This window comes from Protomyctophum bolini, assembly GCF_963924005.1.
Source record: "Protomyctophum bolini genome assembly, chromosome: 24".
Taxonomy (NCBI): domain Eukaryota; kingdom Metazoa; phylum Chordata; class Actinopteri; order Myctophiformes; family Myctophidae; genus Protomyctophum; species Protomyctophum bolini.
Window position 1 is genome coordinate 17,732,089 of NC_137885.1, and position 17,841 is coordinate 17,749,929.

Here is a 17,841-nt window from a genome sequence, read left to right on the forward strand (position 1 = left end):
TGTGTGTGTGTGTGTGTGTGTGTGTGCGTGCGTGTGTGTGTATACATGTGCGTGCGTCTGCGTGCACGTGTAGGGTGGCATCGCCATGTTGAAAGTGGTGGGGAACCCCCAGGCGGCTGAGCGCCTCTGCGATGACGAGGATGACTCTGATGCCGTGAGTATTCCTCCTCAACCGTTTCACACCACGCCACTTGTTTGCCGGCCGGCTGTCCAGCTGACGGATCGCTCCTCGCCGTAGACAATGCATGGAACCAGAAACACAATTCCAGACATGCTGTGAAATTGAATTTGGCATCATACTGCAGCAGTGTCTAAAACCCATGCCTGACACATCTGCCCCTTCTCTCTATGTCTCTCTCTCTCCCCCTTTCTCTTTCCCTCTCTCTCTCTTTCTCCCCCCCCCCCCCCCTTCTCTCTCTCTCTCTCTCTCTCTCCCCCTCTCAGGGCTCAGGTGATTTTGGGAGTGGAGATGGGGACAGGAGACAGACTAGTACCAGAGTCAAGGTCTGTGTCTGTCTGTCTGTCTGTCTGTCTGTCTGTCTGAAGTGGTTAATGCATGTTTTTACTCCAAATCTACAAAGTAACTAGTAACTAAAGTTAAATGTAGTGTTGTAAAAGTACAATATTTGGATCCGAGATGTAGTGGAGTAATAATATTGGAAATTGGAAATACTCAAGTAAAGTACAAATACCTCAAAATTGTACTTAAGTGCAGACCACCCCTCTCTATCTAACTGTGTTCCTGTCCCCCCACAGACCACCCCTCTATCTAACTCATTATCCCCCACAGTCCACCCCTCTCTATCTAACTGTGTTCCTGTCCCCCCACAGACCACCCCTCTATCTAACTCATTATCCCCCACAGTCCACCCCTCTCTATCTAACTGTGTTCCTGTCCCCCCACAGACCACCCCTCTATCTAACTCATTGTCCCCCACAGACCACCCCTCTATCTAACTCATTATCCCCCACAGTCCACCCCTCTCTATCTAACTGTGTTCCTGTCCCCCCACAGACCACCCCTCTATCTAACTCATTGTCCCCCACAGACCACCCCTCTATCTAACTCATTATCCCCCACAGTCCACCCCTCTCTATCTAACTGTGTTCCTGTCCCCCCACAGACCACCCCTCTATCTAACTCATTGTCCCCCACAGACCACCCCTCTATCTAACTAATTATCCCCCACAGTCCACCCCTCTCTATCTAACTGTGTTCCTGTCCCCCCACAGACCACCCCTCTATCTAACTCATTGTCCCCCACAGACCACCCCTCTATCTAACTCATTATCCCCCACAGTCCACCCCTCTCTATCTAACTAATGTGTTCCTGTCCCCCACAGACCACCCCTCCCTCTCTGCGGCCGGTGCCAGAGCCCAGCCTGACGACATCAAAGGGCTCCAGAGTCTCAGCAGGCTCAGGTATGAACACTAAAATCACTGGCGTGTAGTTTATCTTCACGTGGATTTAGTCGGCTGTACTTGGATTAAATAAATATGAGCCGATTTAGTTCAGCGTTCATGGTGGTCGAAGAATTTTTTTTTATCACAAATGAAAATACGTTGGTAGTGTTCAGGTATGAAGGAAGGCAGTCAGTCGCACATAACACTTGCAGACACAATGCAAGAAGGATTTATGAAATAAAAGCTACTATAGTACTATCGTTTCAAGTCTTCTTCAGGGTATTGAGTGTCATACAATCTCAACAGTCAAATGACTGTTGAGATTTACAGTATAAATGCCAGTTATTCTCAACCTTTTTAATAAGGACTCCCAGTTTGGTATAGAACCCCACAATGTACTGACAATCTATGGGATGACATTAATGCACACTGTAGAATTCTCAGTGCTAATTAAACTCCATTGGCCGGAGTTATCAACCTCTTAAGTGTCCATTTCGTTCCTATTAACTATCAATAATTTAGCTGGAGACCCCCTGGATCCCCCTCAAGGACACCTGGGGGTCCCTGAACTATTGAGAAATATACACACCGGTAATAAATATACATGTATAGCAGCTGTCAACAATAGACCCTTCCTAAAATTTCAGTCAAAATACTGTAGGCCATTTTAAAGACATACACGTAAAAGTAGTTGTCAGTAAGCTTAGACGTGATATGGATATGAAGCTCTCTTGGGAGACTGAAAGCAGAATGACCTGTTTTTGTATTTGTATTTTCAAATTTCGAGCCACTGCTACTAGGTGATCGATGGCATGGATTTGTGGTTAGTGTCAAAAGATGATACCAATTTATACTTGGCCACACGACTGTGTCACTAACAATGATAACTACCGTCCGTAACTGAACTTCAACCAAAACCAAGTGTCAAATAATGTTATGATTGATGCATAACTGCATTATAGAAATAAATACAATCTTGAATCTGGGTTCTTAAATCTTTTAGGGTTGAATTGAACAACTGACTTCACTAAGGCATGACTAAGGCAGCATTGCAATCTCCTGTCTCTACCCCTTTCTTTTTCTACTGTACATTAAAACAAACATGCCACAAAAATAATCTCTGGACTGGGGAAAAAAAGCCCAAAAGCAGTCACTATAAAATTCAAACACTCCGGTGCATATGGAATCTGGTTATGAACGAGACTGAAAGCTTCTTAAAACAAGGATATTTCTCTCATCACTTTTCATTCAAGAGATTCATGGAGATTTGAACAGGATTCTCTGTGCAGGCTGGTACACGCAGCGAAAGGCACTGAGGAAAACATAGCTCTGTGTCAACTGTCGTTATAGGCTGATGCGTTCTTGTCAACCCCAAGTCGACTCCAAACATGGGTCACTGGGAAAACAAAGCCTCAGCAACCTGCCCCTGAAGAAATAAAACGGATTGGGGTTCAAATGCGGCTCACTAGTAGTGAATGTCCTATCATGGTATAGAATGGACAATGTGTTAGAATGTCATTGTGGATATCTGAAACGTTAGTTTTGACTAGGAAGAACTGAATTACAGATATCTGGAATACATATCCAGTCTAGATATTAAATGTTAAAACGGCTTGCCATAAGGCTAACGGTTTGGTTTTGAGTCATCTAACTGCTTTGTATTGAGATCTCCAAAATAGTAGTTACGGTACTTATTAGTCACGCACTAATGATCCAATTGTAAAACCTTGGCTCCAATTATGGATCTCAGACTTCATGTGGCCATCCTGTGGCATTACAGCCGCAAACTCAGAGACGGAGCCATTTCTTCAAGAGTTTCCATGCGTTGAAGAAAGGGCTCAGGTCAAATCACATTAATCTGTAGGGCCCTTAAAGAACCACTTTTCAACTTATCTTCTTATAATTGGTCCTCACTTATGTTCATGATAAAATATTTAAAGAAAAAATCTACTCAGGACTACTCATAGGACTCAGGGCTGTGGGCAGTTCAGAAACCCGTCCACCAGTGACATCATCGTTAAGCAATTATACACACATGTATGTATTATTTGTATTATCATGACTCCTTCCAGTATTGCATTTGCATTGCAACTTTTCAGGAATAGAAAGCCTTCAGTTTCTATTTGCTTGGATTCCCCATTAATGATGTCACTGGTGGACATGTTTCTATATGGCCCACAGCCTTACTATGAGATACAGACCAAGTAGAAAAAGATTGTCGCATTTTATCATGAACATTAGTGAGGACCAATTATATGAAGGTAGGTTGAAAAGTGGTGAAGTGGTACTTTAATCACTGCTACAGTCTCAAAGGGCTTGATAGGCCCACAACAAAGAAAACTAACTGATTTGCAACATTATCTGAGAAAGGAATGATCAGATAATGCTATGGTGTTAAGAAAACTATGCAGGGATTACTGTGCTATTGGTATGTATTATGCTATATCGCCACCTACTGGACACAGTACTACATTACTTCTGCTAACATGTCTGCTGTTGTCCATTTCATTTAGGAATTGCTGACAGCTAAAGACAAGTGAAATATCACTCTGTCATATTATATTTGTGCTGCAGTATGAGCTATATTTGGTACATTTTGTTTTGTGGCTAGTCTCAGGGCTAAGATCCTACAAAACTAATAGAGACTCACGAACAATGTCTATATTTGAAGAAGACTGCAAGGTGTAAACATTGCATTGTACATGCTGTTTTGAATAGTGTTAAAAGTGAATTGCAAGCCCTTCTTCTCTCTCATTAAAACTGTGTATTTAAAACTGTGTAAAAATGTATTTATCCAAAGCACTTTACATAGCTTGTGCATTGCATTCACACATGAATACACCAATGGCGGGGGAAACCATGCAAGGCACTAACCTGTTCATCAGGAGCAATTAGGGGTGCAGCACCTTTCAATTGGTAAATATATATTTGACTATGAGAAGACCTGAGGAAGGTCTGCACGACTGAAACACAGCGGGTCATGATAAGGATTTAAATCAAACTAACAATTTATAAACTACTACAAAATAGTGCACTTAATTCATGTACCGGTATACAAAAATAACAGGTGATAAACTTAACATCTAATAATAATGGATTGCATTTTTAGAGCGCTTGTCTAGTGCTTACTCAGAGCGCTTTACAATGTTCCATTCATTCATACATTGGGAGGTGAAGCGGCGAACAGTCACCACCATAAGCGTCCTCATTTCCCACATTCATACACCAATGTGGTGGCAACCACTGGGAGCTATTAGGGGTTCAGCGGCTTGCTCAAGAACAACACTAACTCTGGAGGAGCCCGGGATCGAACTGGGAACCTTGCGTTTGCCATCCGGCTGCTCTGCCGGCCAACCAAATGGCTCAGAGTTACATTAACATTGATTTTACAATATAAATTGGGGTTCCCAGAGATAGAAATGCCAGGCTAGGTCCGTAGCCTAATGTAAATCTGGGGGTCCTTGAAATTAAACGGGTTGAGAATCACTGCTAGAGCCGTAAAATCTTCTCTTATGGGGGTCTCTGGCATATCTCTTCAAATGGGGGTCCGCGGGCTAATTAGTGTCAACTTAGGGGTCCTTGATATGAACAAGTTTGGGAACCACTGTCCCAGTAGGTGTGTGTATTAACCCTGACCTTTGACCTGTGACTGTCCTCCAGGTCCTGCAGCTAGAGGTGAGAAGGGTGACCGAGGGGAGAAGGGCGGCAGAGGGGACACGGGCCCCGGGGGACCCAAGGGAGAGTCTGGTTCCAGCACCGGATCTGGGTTCTCCGGATCTGGAGGAGAACGAGGGCAAAAGGTATTGTGTGTGTGTGCGCGACTGCGCGCGTGTGTGTGTGAGTAGTAGTGTCAAACATTACAGTGCCCAGCGCACACCAATGGACAAGTCGAAACCCAATTAAGGCACAAGTTGCAGGATTGTTTAAATTACAACATTTCACCTATAATGACATGCCCGAAATAGATGAGGTTGGAAGTTGTAAAAACAATTTAGAGGGGGAAAAAGGCTTTGTATAGATTTTGCCCCTGTTTTAGGAAATTAGTGCATACAAAGTACTGACATAGTAAACAAAAGAATGACGTATACCCTTTTGTGTGGTCAAACAGTATAGAAAATTCCAAGGCACAACTGTCTCATATGGCACACCATTTTGGAATGACTGATTATACTCTAGTATAGAGCAGGTTCGTAAATGGGAACTTATAGTATCCTGTTGATTCAACCTGAAACACGATAATGTCCCCGCGGTCATGTGTTTATCAAAAATCTGAATCAATTTGATTAATCAGTCAAATAACCTTGCTCTCAGAACCCACCGTCTTCAGTGGTCAGATGGGTGGGCTGCAAATGCTGTCAGCTGATTAATGCTTTCCATACTATTGAACCATATGCAATATGGAATGTTGAATATCTTAAACGGCGTTTGCTACAGGACAGAAATGAAACAAATCCACAATGTTGTAATAATCTGTACTTACTCTTTGTTTCAGGGTGACAAAGGCACCAAGGTATGTTCTCTTTAAATAATTTCTTCCCTCCCTATTTTCACATTATCCTCATGGGGGATGAAAGTCATCCTTATGACAGATGTTTGAGGGGCGCTAGCCCCTCCTATGTCCAGCTTTGAGGGTTTTGTGTGTTTGTGCAAACACTAGCCTCGGTACCAAGCCTTCATTTTAGTCGGCGCAAAAAATTGAAAGCCTGGGGGAACCCATTGGCCGCTATGGTCTAGAAGTGGGCGTCAACCCTTCCGGGTGGGCGTCGATCCAAATGATGTGACGTAGCGCTGCACTAGGGGGGAGAGGAGGGGCCGTGGCTGACAGACAGATCGGTGAGATGGGATCCAATCGGGGCATGCGCAAATCTCAGCCGCGACCCGCCCCTCTAGACCAGAAACCTAACACGTTAGCTCAGGCAATGCAAACTCTAACATTGAATGCCATTCACAATGAATGGCCAGTTTTGAGTGTTCAAACATTGAAGATGAAGGTGAGGACACACAGACCCCTTTCCACCGGTTGGTTCCCAATGGGAACCAGTTCAGTTATTTTTGGTTTTTAGTCCATGAGCCTGCAGAGCTCCAAAATTGGTGGGAAAACTATACCCTATATTAAATTGTTTATAGGATCAATACAAGTAAATTAATACATGATAACCCTTCCACAGTAGAAGCTTTTTCATATTTTCTATTATTTTGCATATTTTCCTACATAATTCCTCATTTGCATATTTAAAAATGTAAATTTTGTAATACAATAAACCATTGTCTTCGTGTAAGTACTCAATTGGAGAAGTTTCATGGTGATAACAATCTAATATAGGTATGGTTTTGCCAACTCAATTCATAATTAACGTTTAAAAAATTTAGCTCATGGACTAAAAACCAAAAAGAACTGAACCGGTGGAAAAGGGGCCAAATTGTGATTGGCCTGAATGAGATGATGTATGATGATAAGATGACACGTCCTCCACCACACGGGTGTGATTTTTATCTACTTTGTTAGGCACCGCAAATTGTAGACCTCCATAACACATTTGGGAGTCATTCACACATTTCTTCAGCATTACAGTGTTGTTTTTTCTCCTATACCAGGGAGGTTCGGGGGTTGGTTACCCTGGCAACAAAGGAGACCGTGGTCCTGCCGGACCTCGTGGCCCCCCCGGTCCTAATGGGCCCGCAGCGGAGGTGGTCCGGCTCGGCGATGGCTCCAGTGTCCAGCAGGTGGCCGGACCCCCAGGGCCAGTGGGACCCCCGGGGTTGGAGGGCCCCGCAGGACCCCCAGGAGCTGAGGGAGAAGCTGTGAGTCATGGGTCAAAAACCTTGCCGCGTAATTGATAAACAATACAGTAGCTGGATTTCTCATTATATCCCACTTGGGAATTGGACCTCAAGTGTTTTGAAGGTTTGGACTAAAACTAAACTGAAGAAAGCCAATTTGTCACAAGTCATTGATTATAAATATTCTATCTTACAGGGAGATCCCGGAGAGGATGGGAAAGTGGTAGGTGTTTCCTCATTTACATTGTCATTAATAAAGTGGTAGGTGTTTCCTCATTTAAATTGTCATTATTAAAGTGGTAGGTGTTTCCTCATTTACACTGTCATTAATAAAGTGGTAGGTGTTTCCTCATTTACACTGTCATTAATAAAGTGGTAGGTGTTTCCTCATTTACATTGTCATTCATTGAAAACCCTGGTATGACACTTCAAAATGGCTTTTAAACATTAGAATATAATGATACGTTTGATTATCATGTACCAGGGTCCCGGCGGACCAAGAGGTTTTCCAGGAACACCAGGAACATCTGGACCCAAAGGAAATAAGGTGTGTGTGTGTGTGTGTGTGTGTGTGTGTGTGTGTGGGTGTGTGGGTGTGTGGGGGTGTGGGTGGATGGATGGATGGATTAATGGGTGTAGCTACATTGTGAAAAGATGGATGGATCAACAGATGTAGATACCTACCTACGTGTGCCGAATGTATTTCTGGCCTTTGTGAATGTGCACGTGACAGAACGGCTTATGAAAAATGTAATGGTGTTGACCTCTGGCCTTTGAAGGGAGATCGTGGTGACGGTGACGCGGGGCCGCGGGGTCCCCCAGGGCCACCTGGACCTCCAGGGTCTTCCACTGGTGACCGGCCGGTAGGTGCACTGCACTCTGACCTCTGAGAGAACCAGGGGTGGGAAAAGTAAAGTAAAAGCATAAATACTGCACAATAATGTACAACTACTCCATTACAAGGAATTCAAAATGCACTTGAGTAAAAATACAAAAGCATTGGCATCAAAATGTACTTAAAGTACGAAAAGTAGAAAGTACTCATTATGAAGAATGTCCCATTTCTCACAATGCGTCACATCGCGACGCATTGTGAGCTTGTAGATCGGCTATTTTCAAATGGCCGACGTGTGTGTATAAGGCTGAAGAAGTGGTTAATGTATGTTTTGTAAGTAGTACAATATAGTACAATATTTTGATCCGAAATTGGCCAAATAGTAGTGGAGTAGAACTGTAGAAGCATTGGAAATTGGAAATACTCAAGTAAAGCACAAATACCTCAAAATTGTACAGGACTTAAGTAAATGTACTTTGTTACTTTACACCACTGGAGAGAACATGTGAGGATTGCCCTTTGCATAACATGTACAGTATAATGTCATTTCTATATGCTGTTTCGTAGACATACTTTGACATGGAAGGCTCCGGTTTCCCAGATTTGGACAGATTACGGGTAGGTTGATCATCATACTAAAAGAGATTTAATGTTCTGGATGCAATGCATTTTTATACAAAAAAAGAAAGTACCCACATACAGTAGCTCAAATGCAATGGAGATGTTAATTGTTCTTTGTATGGTTCCCCAGGCGACCCAGGGGCTTCCAGGGCCCCCAGGTCCTCCCGGACCCCCTGGCAGGTCGGTTGCTCTGGGAGCCGATGGTGCCAAAGTAGCCTTTGGACCCCCTGGACCTCCAGGGAGTAATGGAGTGCCAGGTTTACCCGTGAGTATCAAGTGTGTTTTTATCTTTGTGAAAGTGAATGGGTACAAATCCCCACTCGAGACCTACGTCGAGTTGAATGCCACGATCCTCCTCATTCCCGGCCTCCTCTTTTAAGGTCTCCTTCAGCTTTCGGAAGTGTCGCTCTCACTCTCAACTCATAATAAGTCTGCTAAAAACATTGAGAACAAGGCAGGCGCCCACAGAGCAATGCTAATGCTATAGTGAGGCCTTTCAGACATTCAAGCACTCATTGCCATTTTATTTTCCACTTTGAATATGGTTATTATCATTTGCACTTCAGTGGGGAACCATCCCCGCAGTATTTCGCCACATTACTACTGTACTTTGTCTCCATCTCTAAATATTATATTTCTTTACTGGCTTTCTGAGGTAGGAGACAGTGTATACATTACTTCACAGAACACGTGATGGTCTCACTTTATATCTGTCTTCTGTTTCAGGGACCTCCAGGGCCGCCTGGACGGGTAGGACCATCTGGGGCCGCTGGAGCGAAGGTGAGCGTGCATGCTGAACACACATACACATTACGCACGCACGCACGCACGCACGCACACATGCGTGTGCGCACTACAAACAGAGTCCTCTGTTTGTAGTGTGTAGCATTCAACATCTCTTAAAGCTATATACTGTACATTACATTACTGTATTTATCACCTACCACCATTTGGAGTAAAAACAATGCAACAATCAAATAATCTGAAATACAAAATGCATGTGTGCAGGCTTAGAGTGCGAACCCACGGACAATCTTGAGGTCATCATGTCACCCCAGTGTCACGCCATACGTTGGTTTCATCATATTCTTTTAACCATTTTTTTTATATTTTTTTAGTTTCAGTGTTTATCTCTGAGACCCCAAGCTACACTATAAAATCCTCAGAGTTATAGACTCCATTTGGGTCGATTTGATCCCAACTATAAACCATTTGTCTGGACCCAACATTGAGAACATTGAGTGCTTTCAACAACTGACAACTGTCAGAGAAACAGATTATTAATGTCAGGATCTGCCTTCCGTGTGTTGTGTTTGGTGTTCCTGAATCATATTTTGAAGTGATGCTTTTGTGTTTCCTGTCCTCCTTTTGTAGTAGTTTCCTGCCTTGTCTCACCTTCCCTGATTTTTGGTTCTTTGTTTCACCCGTGTCTTGTTTTCCCTAGCCAATCCTTGTGTTGATTTGATTTGAGTTCACCTGTGTCCTGTTAATCTTGTGCCTATTTAAGCCCTGTGTTTGGTTGTGTTCTCTGTTGGATTATTGTATTGTCACCTGAGTGCCAAGTCCGTTTTATGTTTGCTAGTGTTGCGCTACTGCAGGTCTTTGTTTGAATAAAGACTTCTAAGATCCCGACTTCCTTGCATTTGGGTCCTGCTTGAAAACCACCCCTGACAATTAAAATGTGTTATAAACCTCTCTGTTCAATCTTTCATTTCTTCAGGGTGACTGTGGTGACCTTGGCCTTCCTGGATCCGCTGGAGAGAAGGTGAGTTTTACAATGGTCCCAGCAGGTGGATTCATTTTACAGTGAATAACAGGAATCTGATTTATTCATTTACTCTATAGTATATTTAACTTTAACTTAAGTATGTGTAAGTTCAAAAAAATGTTCAATTCCAGGGGAAATAAAGCCTAAAGTTTGTTTGGCTGGTACAAAAATGGATGGGTTTCTCTCCTTGATATCTACCTTCCTCTAGCAAGACTCATCTGCCTCCGACTTTTTCACCGGTCTCCTGTCTTACTTTACTCCTGGTACTCCTGCGTGTAACGGGGAACAGGTATTGGGTTTCTGCTTTGGTTTGGTTTGGTTTCCATTTCTTTTTCTTTTCTGTTGTTTCTATCTCCTTACTAACCCCAATACAGCAAAGTAAAAAAACTCTGTCCTTTCTCCTTATCAATACATGATAATTGGCTCTATCTCAGTGAGTGTTTACATGCACGCAGCACACTAACACACAGTTTGATTTCAAAACATTGTTTTCCCCAATGTTTACTATCTTACCTATAGTACAAATTGACTTGACTTGTTCTTATTCATTGAAATTATTCAAGTTAACTTGCAAAGGGTTTGATTGAATTGATTGTGCTGTTCGTCATCGCCTGCTTTGGTTGTTTTCATGTCATCATCCGTTATTAATTACACGTTTCCATTGACTACACGTCTTGAGATTGACTTTGCTCTAAACTCTAACCTCTGCACAGCTCTCTTCCATGGGCTTGTTTTTGTTTTGTAATCTTCACCGTTCATTCAGAAGACAGCAATGACTCTGCACCTCGCGCCTAACGTTTCCTTCACCGTTCACTTATTTGCCTGTGAAGACAGCAGCCCGTTATGATGCATTCTGCATGACGCAACACATTTTCTCTCGTCCATGTCGTTTGGTTTTGTGTTTGGGTTTGTCACCCTCCTCATGCACCTCTCTACCTGAGCCCAGGGTGCTCAGGGCGCTGCAGGACAACCGGGCACTGCAGGGGAGGAGGGGCGTTATGGGCTGCCCGGACCCATGGGACCTACGGGACCCACCGGGCCCCCGGGGCCGGGAGGCTACGTAAGTATTGTTTAACCCATTCTGACCTGAGATCAGATTTTAAAAATGTCTGTTTGAAAATGTCAGTTTTTTAGATTTTTCAAAAATGGCAGACCTACAAGCTCGTAGCGCGCTAAAGCATAACGTAATGCCAACACCAAAAAAGGGGTTCAACATACAGTACAAAGTACTGATCTTTTGACGCAGCGTCACAGACGGGTGGAATTCATTGATGGATAGTTGTTTGATAATAGATGACTGACGTCATAGTACTGCCCTCTGTATAGATGGAGATGACGGCCGAGATCCACATGGAAGCCACGCTGTTATTAATTTGTTTATTTTTCAAGCTGGTCAAACTCGTCTTTTTTTTCTGAATTGTGCGATTTTTCTTTCCTGGAATATGCAATTTGTTGGTCTATTGAACGGCACCTTAACTTGTTCTGTGCTATCCTCGAGATCTCTCGTGGAAGCATCTTGGCCATCCACGAGAAACACGATATTTGATAAAAAAATATATTTATTTTTAAGCCTCAGTTAGCATCTATCTATCTATAGGCCTCTCATTGTAGAAACAGCGTACATGATAATCTGCGGTATACGCGCACAGGGTTATTCCTTTTATTTATGCTCAGAATGGCATAAAATGTTTATAGCCATGTTTATATAGACTATTAAAACGTTAATCCGAGCCGTGCTGATCATCATCTCTGCTCTGGGGGCCACCGTGCGTCCACCAAGAGCGCGCTAAGTTGGATCTCTCAGTAGTGATCAACCCCTAGTAATGGATATTCTTTCCGCTGCTCGTCCTACAGGACGAATATGGAGTGGGCAACAGTGTGCCAGGAGTGAGAGGACCTCCAGGACCACAGGTGACCAGATTACTCGCTCTCTCCCCACAGTGTCCCCGTCGTCACGGTGGATGTAATGTAATGCTGTGCTGTCTTCTGTTTCAGGGTCCACCTGGTATTGCAGGCTTGCCAGTAAGTAGTGCCGTCCGTGTTCATTCATTCATATGAGCCATTATACATTTTTGCGTTGTTTGAGAGAATGGTTGAGGACAGACGGTCTAAATTGAGTGACAGTGAATATTGAAAAATCATCTTCGTTTTATGTAATATCACTGAAGAGTATGGGTGGGAGGGGTTGAGTTTTTTTTTTCTTACCTTCCCTTTTCTTCTTCCCGTTTGTCTGTGTTATTTGTCCTTTCGTCCTCTTTGAATTGTATTTTAGATTAAAAAATAATATACATTTTACAACCTGTTCTTAATAAAACGTATTTGACAAAAGATTTTCAGTGGCCACTGCCTGGGAAACTCGATTGGTCAACCCCATCGAGGAGAACAATGTATTGAGGACAAGACGGCCACATATTGTTGTTTTGTTTTCTTCATTTTATAGTAGTAGTAGTAGCATATAGTAGGATAATGTTTCTGCTGCTATTACTTATAAATAATGTTTCATTTTCTCTAGGGAAGGGCAGGGTTCCCAGGTATCGTTGGACAGAACGGAGCAGAGGGACCAAGGGGGCCGATGGGAGCACCAGGGCTGGATGGATTCCCTGGGCAATGGGTAGGAAGTAGGGATGTCCCTATCACGTTTTTTTGCTCCCGATCCGATCACTTGATTTTGAGTATCTGCCGATACCGATTTTTCCCGAACCAATATTTATATTTTTTATAGAACACTTATGCCATATCACAACAATAGTACAATGTCCTAAATCACAGACAATATCCAGTCTAATATCATGATATGGCTATAATATTGATACTAGGGATTTTCCGACCACTGTGTTCTCTCCCGATCCGTTTCTGAACATTTGACGTGATCGGCCCCAATTTACGATCACGTGATCGGATCGGGACAGCCCTAGTAGGAAGTCTAGGAACGTATTTGTTTTTTTATAGGAGAAAACAAATCATCAATAATTTCTCGTGATCCTTCCATAGGGACAAAAGGGAGACAGCGGAGATAAAGGCGATGTGGTGAGTTTCAGATGTTTCGTTTAGCTCCGTCGTTAACTGCCAATTTCAGCCTTCCAGAATCCATCTCAAAGGGCTTCTGTTCCACAAAGCATGCCAGACATCATTACAGCATTAAGGCAATTGAAGAAACATGTCCCTTTCAGTTGTACGTGGTAAGGAATAGTCTGTTTAGCTTTTGTTCTTGTCCATTGCCGGTGTAGGGTGTCCCAGGAAGAGACGGAGGGCCACCGGGACCCCCGGGCCCCCCGGGGCCTCCAGGGGAGGTCACTCACCAGACAGCAGGCAGCGATGTGAGTTGGACTGTTGGCAGCCTGAAACCTGTTCATTCAGAGATTAATACCGTCATGCTCTGTGTAGTACACTCTGATTGTATTCTCATTCAGCTTTGTTGTCACATCACAGGTTTACAGAAAAGTAAAGAAAGTGGGTGAAGTTTGTTTTCGTGCAAGTTCTGTCGTTTTGTTATGTCCATAGAAATAACACTCACTCACTCATAGGGTTGGGATCCTTTAGGATTTTAACGATTCCCGTTCCATAACGATTCCCTCTTACGTTCCTTAATAGTTCCCTTTCACGATTCCTATAGGGCGTTATAAATGGACCCTTACAGGTCTGTAACTCTGAGAGTGTACAAATGGAACCAAATAGACCCTTGCGGGTCCATTTGGTTCCATTTGTACACTCTCAGAGTTATGGTGGTCCTTGAAATAAAAATGTTTCAGAACCACGGCGTTGTAATTGTATAGTATAGCAGACGTGAAGTCCTGCATACCGGCTCTGACAGTGTGATAAAACCCGCTTGTCAAATGTGATGGAACCGATTCCGGTTCCTCAATATCGGATCCGGTTTCTCCCGGTTCCTCCGGTTCAGGATCCCAGTCCTACTGTACCTACCTACCTCCCTCCCTCACTCACTCACTCACTCACTCACTCACTCACTCACTCACTCACTCACTCACTCTGACTCACTCATCTCATTCACTCATCTCATTCACTCAACTCATTAGCTGAATTCCAATACCTCAAATCTCAGCCACTCGCTCACTCACACTCGCTCACTCCAGCATGGTGGTGTTACAGTGAAATATGTGACAATTGTCTAGACGTCACAATTTCGGTGTCTGAAGTCGTACATCATTGCTTTTTGTTTATTAGCAGAGTTCAATCTAGCGGTATTTAGGCCATGTATTTAAATATCTCCATGTAAGTTATGTGAAATGCACAAGATGGTCACATATTTTGGCAGGTCACCAATTTCACCATAACACCGCCATGCGCTGGACTAGTGACCGAAATTTGGGGTGTTGGAATTTGGCTCACTGACCCCCATCACTCACTCAATCACTCCTTCACCCTTTCCCTTTCAGTTATGCACAATTGCTCACTTTGCTTGTTCACTTGTTACTAGTACTAACTGACCTAACTTTGTTCCGCCGTAGTATAACGACCTATTTGGGAACGACGAGTGGCAGGTAAGGACATTCACCCTCCAGCCTGTTAACTTACCATACAGCCCAAAAATACACTTTACGTGTTTCAAAATATACCAACATTGTCTCTCTTGAAAAATGTATCTGATGAGGCCAAAATACAGTACATCAATGTGATCTATTGTAATAAGAAATACCAGTAGTAATTGTAGAATGACACGTAGCTTGCAGAATTAGTTCAGTCAGATATACTCTGTATGCTCTTGGGCGCATTCATGCGTATTACAATGGTACCACACATGATTCATACGGCATATACGCCATACGATGACATAGCAGTCAGCTGACCTATTGCCGGGTTATTTAAGCTCACCTCGGTCTCTGTTCTTCCTGCTGTCATTTGTCCCTGGACTGTTGGCATGCGCCCGTTTGCTCCCACCGCCTCCCCAGCACTCTGCTATAGTTCCACATTATTATTATCTATCTCCCTGCTCTTATGTTTAACGATGGTTGTTTAATTATGCTGAGCAGGGAGAAATATATAGCAGAGCCGAACACCAAGATAAAATATTATATGCCCACTTGATCTATAATAAATATGTGTTCGTCTATTCGTGAGTTATCTTACTGAACTATAGTAAAAGTCGTCCAAAATCGATAATAACAATATATCGTCGCTGTCGGGCAGTAACATATTTAGTATAAATCAGTGCTATTGAACAGCCTTTACATCTGTGTGTGGGTTTTACTAATTCTTAAACCAATGGCTTAAAGACTAAACCTCTATTGGATCGTTAAACTTCGTCAATCGGTCAAACAACCTAACTCCAACTTTAGAGATGTGTATATATATATTTAAAAAAAATCATTATGGATTAGAATGACTAAGTCGGACAAAAAAAAACCTATCTCTGCATTAATGGTCAAAAACCTCCTAACTTGAGCTGTATTTGGGTAAAGTGATGATAATATAAGGAGTCAAGGACACATTCAAGTATCTGACAATATATAAAGTCACCATAGCAACTTTGATGAGTATTGTGTTGTTTTCATTTCCTGAAAAGTTATTATTTTGGACATACTGTAGCTGGTTTCTGCCCAACAGCAGTAGTTAGTATATTCCTGAAACATTACAACCCTGTAGTATGGGCTATAGTATTTATGTGTAAAGAGTTCTAATGTATAATTGAATATATTGAATGTATAATCGGTGAATATGAGTTTTTCCTCATGTGTGTTTTGATCTATTTTGTAATCAAGGTTCCAGGAGCGGCAGGTATTCCTGGAAGAGCTGGATTCCCAGTATGTAATGTTATGACTTTCATGACTTTTTGACTGAAAACTCAACTGGACTAAAAATATCATTAAAGCTAACGTTTGGAGTCAAATGAAAGGTATGTTTGTTTTGATACAGGGGCCCATGGGACTCAAGGGAGACAGAGGGGAGATAGGGCCTTCCGGTGAAACTAGACAGGTAGGTTATTTATTTTATTCTAAGAAAGAGTGATTCAGAATCGTATTGTTGGATTATATTACACTATTTCTCCTAACGGCAGCTCTATTGACAAAATAAGCCATTGTGTGTCGGAAAGTTGCTTCCTTGGTGCATAATGTTGGCCATTATTGTATTGTAGCCAACGGTCTGTGACCGTCTGTCTATAAAGTAACCAACGTCCAGAAGTCCACACAGCATGACACGTGGCTACAATAGCTGGGGTGGCGCAGGGGAAAGGTTCATATGAACACAGGGAGGCTGGCAGAACCTTCACTAAAACAGCCGGGACAACGGATACCGTATGTCATTTTAAAAATACTGTCATTTGTTTTTGTTCAGGGTCAGAAGGGAGAGCCTGGTATCATTATGGGACCTGATGGAAGACCCCTGTACCTGGGTGGGCTGGGAGGACCCCAGGTAAACAACCCTAGTACTGTATCTACTGTTGTACACATTAAAATCCTCATAGGTAAGTTAACTTGGAGAGTATATAAATTGAGCCAAATGGAGCCATGATTCAGAAAGTGTACCAATGGAACCAAATGGACATTCAAAGCCCAAACCACACCAGTTGCAACTCCCATTGGGGATAAGGGCTACAAGTAGTTGCATGGTGAATCATTGGTGCGCTTTAGACTTAACCATTTGGTTCCATTTGAGTGGAACTCACTGAGTTAAGTGATTAATTTACACTTAGATTTGTAGCCTAGATAACTCAGTTTGGGCAAGGTTGAGTCATTCATATGTTTTACCACAAATTGTGTGTGCCTACAGGGAGACCCTGGACCTCCCGGACCTCTGGGGCCGCCTGTAAGTAGCATATATACCCCGTTGTAGGCTACTTTGGAAGTGCTACATGTACATTCAGCAGCTACAGCTAACAGTACAGTATTACATTAACGCTGTTATAGGCTCACTGCTGTGTGCAACATACACAGCTATCAGTGTGGTAGAGATACACGATATTGACATTTTGACCCATATTGATATCCGTTGATATGTAGGGTCATATCGGCTGATACCGGGTCCAATATATATTACTTATTATGCATTATAAATTTATATTGAGCTTATTGCTGATTTCTTTTTACGTTTTCATTTTCAAAGCCATTAACGGTCACATTATTATTAGGTCTATATCGGTGAAATATCGGTCAATAATGGTGTTCTGACATCACAATGATGTCCCCTTTATTAGCCAATTGATCACACCTGATCACCCCCCAACGGGCACTGTTCTAGTTCTAGTTATTTTGGGGAAACATTATTTGTATTCAACCTTTTTAATAATTTATTTTCTTTTCCCTTTGTGTTATTGATTTTATCTATGTGTCCTCTGTAGGGTCCTGCTGGGCCTTTTGGCCCTAAAGGAGAAATTGGATTTCCAGGTCGACCGGTGAGTAGGTTTTACTATACAACACATTTCTAAAACAGTGAATCTCAGGACCCGGTTCACGGACCAATTTTTGTGTATTGTTT

At 42.7% G+C, this 17,841-nt stretch overlaps 1 protein-coding gene across 6 annotated transcripts in view; it reads left to right on the top strand.

The window, feature by feature from the left end:
• Positions 1-17,841, top strand: part of col18a1b (collagen type XVIII alpha 1 chain b) — a 65,702-nt gene that overhangs the window by 33,292 nt on the left and 14,569 nt on the right. For 3 of the 6 annotated variants that reach the window (XM_080758025.1, XM_080758020.1, XM_080758024.1), the window contains exons 4-29: positions 74-154; positions 445-504; positions 1,345-1,423; positions 5,066-5,205; positions 5,898-5,915; positions 7,001-7,207; positions 7,383-7,409; positions 7,671-7,733; positions 7,966-8,049; positions 8,589-8,639; positions 8,773-8,907; positions 9,369-9,422; positions 10,363-10,407; positions 10,619-10,699; positions 11,357-11,470; positions 12,265-12,321; positions 12,406-12,432; positions 12,923-13,021; positions 13,402-13,437; positions 13,638-13,727; positions 14,877-14,909; positions 16,128-16,169; positions 16,282-16,341; positions 16,702-16,779; positions 17,137-17,172; positions 17,705-17,758. In XM_080758025.1, the coding sequence (XP_080614151.1) occupies positions 74-154; positions 445-504; positions 1,345-1,423; positions 5,066-5,205; positions 5,898-5,915; positions 7,001-7,207; positions 7,383-7,409; positions 7,671-7,733; positions 7,966-8,049; positions 8,589-8,639; positions 8,773-8,907; positions 9,369-9,422; positions 10,363-10,407; positions 10,619-10,699; positions 11,357-11,470; positions 12,265-12,321; positions 12,406-12,432; positions 12,923-13,021; positions 13,402-13,437; positions 13,638-13,727; positions 14,877-14,909; positions 16,128-16,169; positions 16,282-16,341; positions 16,702-16,779; positions 17,137-17,172; positions 17,705-17,758 (1,851 nt within the window). Of the gene's footprint in view, positions 1-73; positions 155-444; positions 505-1,344; positions 1,424-5,065; positions 5,206-5,897; positions 5,916-7,000; positions 7,208-7,382; positions 7,410-7,670; positions 7,734-7,965; positions 8,050-8,588; positions 8,640-8,772; positions 8,908-9,368; positions 9,423-10,362; positions 10,408-10,618; positions 10,700-11,356; positions 11,471-12,264; positions 12,322-12,405; positions 12,433-12,922; positions 13,022-13,401; positions 13,438-13,637; positions 13,728-13,839; positions 13,861-14,876; positions 14,910-16,127; positions 16,170-16,281; positions 16,342-16,701; positions 16,780-17,136; positions 17,173-17,704; positions 17,759-17,841 lie in introns of all 6 variants that reach the window. The other 3 variants (XM_080758021.1, XM_080758022.1, XM_080758023.1) reach the window with 3 other exon arrangements.